This window comes from Aristolochia californica, unplaced genomic scaffold, assembly GCF_029961685.1.
Source record: "Aristolochia californica isolate CCGP_79_NKW_82.1479 unplaced genomic scaffold, dmAriCali1.0.hap1 SCAF_2, whole genome shotgun sequence".
NCBI lineage: Eukaryota > Viridiplantae > Streptophyta > Magnoliopsida > Piperales > Aristolochiaceae > Aristolochia > Aristolochia californica.
This window is the reverse complement of record NW_027181881.1, coordinates 46,100,500-46,109,835: the sequence shown is the minus strand read 5'-3', so window position 1 is coordinate 46,109,835 and position 9,336 is coordinate 46,100,500. Positions and strand designations below refer to the sequence as shown.

At 37.9% G+C, this 9,336-nt stretch overlaps 1 protein-coding gene across 1 annotated transcript; it reads left to right on the top strand.

Moving 5' to 3' along the window:
- Nucleotides 1–4,247: 4,247 nt before the first annotated feature.
- LOC137957099 (sigma factor binding protein 1, chloroplastic-like) lies at nt 4,248–5,075 on the top strand. The gene has a single exon (XM_068804811.1). It carries the CDS (start codon nt 4,550–4,552, stop codon nt 4,976–4,978), a length of 429 nt encoding a protein of 142 aa, XP_068660912.1. The 5' UTR covers nt 4,248–4,549; the 3' UTR covers nt 4,979–5,075.
- Nucleotides 5,076–9,336: the final 4,261 nt, after the last annotated feature.

Sequence of the window (9,336 nt, the reverse complement as noted above, 5' to 3'; positions counted from 1 at the left end):
GGAAATGACAGTGGAAGAACGGGTCGAGTGGCTTAAATTTTGTTTTGAAAACTAATTGTAATGCGTTATAAATACACTATTTTTTGGGAATATTATTATGTAGTAGACATGATATTTGAATTATGACATTGCAAGACTTATTAGTATGGTTTGTATTTAAATTTGATGTGTTGTTGTGTTTATATATTGCATGGATGAATATGGTGTTTTGAGTATGAATATGGTGTTTTGAGTATGGATGTGGAATGTGGATGAATCTAGGATATGATTGAATGTAGGATGTGGGAATGTGGATGAATGTAGGATGTGATTGAATGTAGGATGTGGAATGTGGATGAATGTAGGATGTGGGAATGTCGATGAATGTAGGATGTGGGAATGTGGATGAATATGGTTGTTTATAGGTGTGATTGCAAATAGGTTATGATTGAAGATTGATGTTTACTTGCGTTTATGAATTTTAGGCGATTGAATTTGTGGATTTCCATGGATACTATGACAGACGATAAAAAGGTTGCAACTATGGTTGCATTCACAACTTTGTTGATCGCCATGGAAAGATACTATCTGTACCATTACAACAGATGTGTACCACGTTCGTGTGGGATGAATGGTCCATTGTATTTGCAAAAGGCACTAGACAAATCTCCAGTTAAATTTCGGAAAGTGTACAGGATGAACCAACTGGTATTTCACAAATTTGCAGATAAACTTACTAGTAAATGGTTTTTTTCAGCCACAAAGACCATCTCAGTTGAAGAACAACTTACATATTTCCTCCTAACTATTGGTCAAGGACAAGTGTATAGTGTCACAGCAGAGATGTTTGATAGATCAAACTGCACGATAAGTAAGTATTTCAACAAGGTGTTGGATGCAATCCTCAAACTTCTCTCTGATTACGTCAAACGGCCTTCAGAACGCACACACTCGAAGATTTTAACAAATTCAATGTTTTATCCCTACTTCAAGGTAACATCATTTCCTATAACTAAATAATTTTATATTAATATACAAAGTTAGTAAATATTAATTGAAAATATACAATTAGGATTGTATTGGAGCTATTGATGGAACTCATATCAAAACCAACATTCCACTTGAAGATCAACCAAGGTTTTGGATTAGAAAAAGTTATCTCTCACAAAATGTGATGGCAGCATGTTCATTTGATATGCAATTCACTTATGTACTTGCTAGATGGGAGGGGTCAGCAGCCGATTCCCGTATACTGAAGGATGCATTGACTCGTCGAGATAAAATCTTTGTACCTGAAGGTAAGTAATATATTTTTATGCAATAAATTTTTATCTATTTTATCTTCAATTATTTTATGTGGTATATAATTTTTATTATAGGAAAATATTATTTAGTCAATGCTGGTTATGCAAATCTTCCGGGATTTTTGGCTCTATATCAAGTAACCCGATATCATCTGCAAGAATTTGGAGATAATATTCCTAGAAATGAAAAAGAATTATTCAACCGAAGACATTCATCTTTACAGAATATCATTAAGCGAACTTTTGGTGCTTTAAAAGCTCGATTTCAAATGTTAAAAGGCACTCCTCCATTTTCTTTTAAGATCCAAGTGAAAATTGTACATGCTTGTTGCATATTGCACAATTATATATGTGCAGAAGATTATGATGATATATTTGAAGATGAAGATGATGATTCAGGTGGCAAGCTCGGTGGAGGAGGGGATGTGGTCTAATTAGGTGCAATGGATGATACAGACAGTGATGATTGCGATGATATTGAGGATGTGGGTAGCCAAGTAACAAGCATTCGGAGGCAGAGCGCATTAGAATCCACAAGAGCCGCACAATTTCGAGATGCCATATCGACATCCATGTGGAACGATAAATGATGGTTTACTCTTATTACTTTTGAACATGCGTAATTTATATGTACTAAACTTGTAACTCGTTGATTTTAATATTAAAGGCACGAACTCATTATTTGAATAATTTTTTTTAGGTTATTTTCAAAGTTGTATATGTATTTATTTATTATTATTTTTAATTTTATTACTATATTAAACTTCATATTTAAGTCTCTGGTAAATAAAATATAATTAAAGTATGCATTTGATTAATTAATTACTTTTAATTTTGTCAAAATATATTATGAATTAATACAATGCAAATCTATCTTATGTTATTAATATAATATTTTTTATTCATTAATCATATTTTTTTTATTTACTCTATTGTATTAGTGATTTAATAGTGGTAATTAAAATATTGTTAACTCAAACACTTGGTTTAATTAATTCATTTTTATAATTAATAAAATCAATACTTATAAATTTATAAGATGAAGATGAAGATGAAGTTGTCACACTAACACCCTATTTCAAAAATTTCGAAGATGAAATTGTCCACACTAACACTCATTTCGAAGATGAAGATCATATAGATGTATAAGATGAAGAAGAAGATTAAGATAAAGACGAAGATCAAATTTTCATTTTGTTGACTAATAGATTTAGTGATTTCTTCCGTATGCCGAAGAGACTTTTACTTCTAGTCTTCATAGAAAGGATCTTGGCGAATCTGAAGTCGTGCAGCTTCAAAACACTTTTTCCTTGATTTCCTCGGAAACTTCCCTCTGTGTCTACTTGGTCCTTGCCTCCTCTTCTTTCTTACCTTTTCTCCTGTTTTTGGTTTTTTAAAGCTTTATCTAATTGCACTTTCAGATTTTCAACCATTGCAACTGTGATGAAGATAGTCAACTACACGAGGTTTGAACTTTGAACATCCGAAAAAATCATTCCCAGAAATCTCCTACTCGGAGGCGGGCTGAATAAGCTACCATTGCAACACAAGCACCCAACTCTCATCTGCAACCATGAAAGTCTACATTGGCGATCTTCCATTAGAAACCGATCAAGAAAAGAGATTTAATGAAACTTTTCCGCAGTCCAGCTGGGTCAATTTTTTGTCTGTAGCCGATCTGAACGCAAACAGAAGCCGGTTCAATCTTCATAAACACGTGACTGGGGAAGATTTTCGATAAAGAAAGCTACTGGGTGTCTTCTTCTCCGCTCGGTTCCTTGCATGCAGTCATGCCATTAGAGTTCTAGAAGCAGAAGCTTCAATGTAAACCCTGTAAAAATGTTACAATGAACGATTTTCATTAACATTCTGGAAAACGGGATGAATAGAGGGCGTTCTGAGTAATTGCGCATCCGTCATGTCAAAGTCCCGAAACATGACGATTCTGATTTTTTTTTTTGAATTTCTTCGAAGCGTTGAACTTTGAAACTTGAACCATCCTAATCAAAATACAATTAGAGATTATTAATCATGTTTATTTCTTAAACATCGGATGAAGTAACTAAGGTACGTGGCAGAAGGAGAATCACCTGTTTTAGTCCGCTAGGCGGCTAGCGGTCGCAGAGATTAGACAAATAAGTTTTAAGATGATTAAAATAAATAATTAATTAAAAAGTAAAATTATAATTTAAAATTAATTATATTTATTCAAATTTAAACATCTACCTCGGATAAAACCGCCTAACTTGACGCCCTGAATGGACCGGACCTATCATGAGATCCAACAGTGAAAACAAAAATTCCATTGGCGAAATAGACAAATAAAAAAGTCATCGTGTGGGCCCAGTGGGCCTGGACCCACGTCCTTTCACTCAGCTAGTCGAGGGGGAACATCCAAATTGACGTTGGCAAGTTGTACGCAAAAAGACAGATCAGGTGGCCATGGTTACGCGGTTGACACGCAGCTGATTCGGTTCCGGTAAAAACCGGGTTAAAGTCATTCGAGTTGGGTCGGTTTTTTTAGCCGGTTAGGTTTTCTATGAACTGTGCAGACGTGGCGGGTGGTGACATGGCGCACACGCAAGAATAGCCAAAGCCTCTGATATTGGCCGCTGCCAAGTCGGATCTATCATATCTCTCTTTCTCGAATCTCCACTCAGCCCAAAAAGATGTGATGGGCGTTGGATGCAGATAAGATCAACTGGGACGGTGGGGGTCCATTGCCTTGTTACATGATTGATTACTTTCATGGCCACGCCAGCACTACCCGTCCAAGCGTCCAAGCCTAAGTGACAGCCGAGCCAACAACAGCCAAATCCCCATCCTGCATCGTCACTAAGTGACGTCGAAAAACCGTACAGAGCTAACGTCACTAGTCCGTGATTTCTTTATCAGAGAGAAACGTGGCAGCATTATTGGACAAAAATTGAAGATGGATAACAGCTCCGTTAAATAATATTTTTCCTGATTTTTTTTTTTTTCAGAAGCTTCTCTCTCTCACCCTCCCTCTCACATTTCTCGCCATCTTCGCTTTCCTCCCTCGCCATTTTTTTCTTCCTCACCTTTCCTTCCAAGAAACCACCTTTCCGATCTTCTTCAACCTTTCCGTACGCCTTTAAAAATATCCGAAAAGCAGCCTCCAACGCTTTAATCTTACTCGGAACATTTCGTTAATCCAGTTGCGTGTCACTGATCATCACACCGCCTTGAACTTGAGCGTGAGCTTGTGCTTCTCCTTTCCTCTCAACTACTGCGTCGCATCCGCCATGGGCAGACTCGCCGTCCATCCCAAGAAGACGAACAAAAGTCTCAGATCGAAGAAGAAGCAAATCAAGGTCGTTTACATCTCCAACCCTATGAAGGTGAAAGCCAGTGCATCGGAGTTCAGAGCCCTGGTGCAGGAACTCACGGGCCAGGACTCCGATCCAGCTGAAATGGCCAAATTCTTCCAGGGGGATGGACTAGACGAGCAGCTGGGGCCCCAAAACCAGCCTTCTGATGATCAGTATGAACCCTCAATGCCGGTCCCCTTTATGCAGCCCGTCAGCGAACCTTCTCGTCATGTCAGTAACCCTTTCGACTCGCTGGATGATGTCTTCACTCCTCAGATGGTTGAGAGTTTTAATGGCTTCTTCCCTTCTTCTATACTTTATGAATCTCAAATGGAGATGCTCAGGAGCTTCGACGCAGTGTGAGTGGTGTTGTATCTTTAGGTTTATCGGTTCCTATGTAATCAGCTCGTGTAAGTAATTACATCCTTGTTATTGGATATCTCCTTTCTTCTCTCGTAAATACTCTTGATAGATCTAAGTCCGCTAGCTCTCTGCTCGCAAACACAGATGTGACGAATAGATAAAAGGGTCTTGTGCGGAGATGAAACCAGTCCTGCTCAGTCCCCATTGCTGTTTTTTATCAGATCAGGATCCTCTTAACTCGGGAGAGATAAACCTTACTTGTTTGACTCGGTATAACATCGTCTTAATTTAAAGCAATTATTCAGTCAGACCCTTAAAATATAAACGTTCAGAACGCGATTAATTCTAGGGTTGGTGGGAGAAAATCAAACAAATGAACAAACTTCTTGACTCATACTTTCTAGAACTCGTTTTCTGTAATCGTTTGTTAGACCAGATATTTGAGATAGGATCCTTCATAGATTACTTTACAGCCTTTAGCGCTTCTGAGCATGTCAGTTTCTCCGAGTAAATGCAATACAGAGGAAGGTTAATGCAGAGAGAATGGTTATGTGGTGGTGATGAATCTGCTTCACAAAGTTGTCCAGAAGGCTGAAACTCCCTCCGAATGCATCTGACTGAGACTTGTACCGGTCCACTTAGATATTACTTGTCACTTGTTAAATGTTTCCATCGACTGTTCGTGTCTGTCGTACGTAGTTTTTCCTGTCTTCTCTTCGCGTGAGCAGTGTGGTCGCTCAGTTTGCCTGAGGGTGCGATGAATAGTAACTTTGAAATTTAATCTTAGAGAAAACGATCCAGATAACGCTTGGTTGTTAAAATACTGGTTCTGGTTTCAGATTCCGCTCATTTAACAGACCAAAGGCAAGCATAGAAGCTTGCAGATGAGCAAACAGAGGCGAAAACAAGCTTGCAAATTTGTTTTTCTTTGTATATTGATGAAACTGTCTAAATATATGGATTTCCTGCGTAAAAGAAACCGTGCCAAATTGCACTGGAGGAAATAAAAGAAGATCGATACTTGATGAAAAAAAAACTAGTTCTTGAGAAAATATTTAAGATCCGATTCACCTTGAGTTTACTGAGTCTGCCCGACGATCACATTTCCTTCATCAACTTAAATTATTCATCCAACCAGTGCTTGCTCATATTAAAAGTTTAAAAAAACAATTGTCTTACTTTTGTTTCCGACCACATAATATTCCAATAACCAGTCAATTATTTGAACCACTTGATAAATCTCGTACAAAAGGACTCGGTTATAAATGGGCTGGTACGGAAGAAATGGTGTCACTATGGCCACAGCCATGGACCACCTATTTAAAATGGGCCTAAACAGCCACGGACTAGAAGGCTTACATGGAAACGTTCGTAAGGCTAGGAAATTTGATGCCTGAAGTGAATCATTTGAATAAGAGTATATACTTATTTGTTATAAAGAGAAGATTCCTATTGGGTTAAATTCTTGATATCCTACATTTTTCTTTTACTTTATTTTTACTATTTAAATAATTTTATTTATTTATAGTGTAGATAAAATCATACAAATACTTGTTATGGTCCTCAGGTTAAGTACATGTGCCTTTTATCCCTAACAGGCCGGTCTTTTGGGTAGTATTAACTAGGTGTTTAACATTTGGTATCAGAGTGGGCTCCCACATCGTGAGTTCGAATCCTGGAGGGGAGTACCCCGTCTTAAGCCGCCGTGGATGTCGACTCGCGAAGGTGGAGTGTACTGTTATGGTCTTGGGGTTAAGTACTTATGCCTTCCGCTCTTAACAGGCCAGTCTTATGGATAATATTGGCTAGGTGCTTAACAATACTCCAATGAAATTTCTATTATTTTATAAAGGTCAAAAAATATTTTTATATAATTTTTTATTAAAATTTAGTTAAATAATATTTTTTTTAGTCATGGTGGCACGGGTAGTTCCTAGAAGTAACAAAGTAGAGCGAAGATTTGGAAGACGGTTTGCAGGTGGATATCATATTTGCAGTACTCGTGGCCTCGTGGGACAAATTCTTTCATAATGTCATCCATGAAATTCGGTACTCCGTTGGAGACACCAAGATCATATTCGAAGAAAGAGGGGACCAGGTGTTGGAACATAACCTTGATCCACGAAGCCCAGCAAAAAAAAGCTTCAGATTTTCAGTGTGCTGGCAAGAGAGGTCAATAAGAACCATGCGCTGGCATGGAAGTCGGCAAAGGATGTCGGCAAGCACAATGCACTGGCAAGGAAGTCGGTAGAACCAGTAAACGTGTTCGGCAAAGATGAGAAGTGTATGCGGTGCCGATTGATTCATAATGTCTATAAATAGTACCGTGAACTATGTAATCTATAATCCAGAAATAAAAAGAAAAGTTCAGAGAGCTTTGTTGTCCGAGAGAGGTATAAATTTCTGTGAGAGCGAGCGTCGATTATTTCCAACAGTGGTATCAGAGCTGGGAGAAAATCCTTTACGAAGGTTACGCTGCCAAAATTCCAACAAGAAGACGTCTCTGGTGGAAGGATTTTTTCGCGGAAGAAAATCCAGAAACAGAGACGACGACGTCTCTGTTTTTCGGCCAAAGGAGGAAGACGAAGAGCGGATGAGTTTTAATTTTTTTTTTTAAGTTCCGAATCTATTCATCCTGATTTTCGCACGTTCGGCGACTCGTCCCGCAGGCTCGACTCGATTCGACTCAACTCGTCCATCCAGGGCGCCAAAATTGCGCACCAACAAACTCATCCGACCCGGCTTGAACTCGGCCGGTTCAACTCGTTGAGTTGACTCAGTAAGTTTTTGGAGGCTTGTAGAAGCTCATCCGACGTCCGATTAGGGTAATTTTGGAGGCGTTGGATTCGTATTTTCGAGGGCTTCGATTTGATAAGGTAGAACCTCTTCAAAAATATATAAGATTTTTTTATTTTTGAAAAATTGCAAATAGTGTGACATTTTTCCAAGTTCCTATTCTCAAAAGTGATATTTATGATAACTGGAGTATCAAATTGAAAGCTCTTTTTGGAGCACACGATGTCTGGGACATCGTTGAAAATGGCTTAAGTGAGCCAAAAAGAGAAGATGCTCTTACACAAGAGCAAAAGACATCTTTAAAGGATTTAAGAAAGAGAGACAAGAAAACTCTCTATCTCATCTATCAAGCATTAGATGATGATGGGTTTAAAAAGATTTCAAGTGCAACCTCTGCTAGAGAGGCGTGGGAGAAGTTGCAAACCTCTTACAAAGGAGTTAAGAAGGTGAAAAAGGTACATCTCCAAACACTAAGAGGTGAATTTGAATCCTTGTATATGAAAGCATCCGAGTCTATTTCGATTAATTTCTCAAGAGTAGTAGCTGTTTCTAAACAATTGAAAATAAACGGTGAAAAACTAAAAGATGTGAGAATAATAGAAAAGATACTTCGTTCATTGGATCCCAAATTTGAGTATATCGTCGTGACGATTGAAGAAACAAAAGACTTGGAAGAAATGGAAATAGAGCAACTTTAAGGATCGTTGCAAACCTATGAAGAAAAGCACAAAAGAAGCAAGATCTCTCTGAACAACTGTTCAAGACACATATCAAAGAAAATGATAAAAAACAAGGTTACGCAAGAAATGAGCGTGGTCGAGGTAGAGGCTGAGGCTATGGATGTGGAAGAGGCCACGACTCTGGACGAGGTTGGAATAACAATTCCAACAACAACAATGAGAGAGGTGAAACCTCAACAAGAGGCCGTGGAAGAGGAAACATGAATTCCAGGTATGACCACTCTCATATTCAATGTTATAATTGACAGAAATTTTGGCATTATGCTTCAGACTGTAAAACTCCCAAGAACAAGTTCGTTGAGAAGACAAATTATGTTGAACCAAAGACAAAAGAAAAAGAAACGTTGTTATTAACATACAAAAACAACAATGAAGAGCAAGAGAATACTTGGTATCCTGACTCAGGGGCAAACAACCATATGTGTGGAAGAAGAAACTTGTTCGTAGATCTCAATGAATCGATTAGTGAAAATGTCTCTCTAGGAAATGATTCCACCATGGCGGTACAAGGAAAAGGTAACATTCTTATTCGTACAAAAGATAGTAGTCATCAATTAATTTCAAATGTCTACTATGTACCAAATATGAAAAATAATATCTTGAGTTTGGGTCAACTCTTACAAAAGGGTTATGACATTCATATGAAAGATGATAACCTTTTTATAGGAGATGACAGATGAGATTTGATAACAAAGGTACATATGTCAGGTAATAGAATGTTTCCTTTAAATATACAAAACGATATTACAAAGTGTTTACAAGCTTGCTATAAAGATACATTGTGGCTGTGGCATCTTCGCTTTGGGCATCTAAATTTTGAAG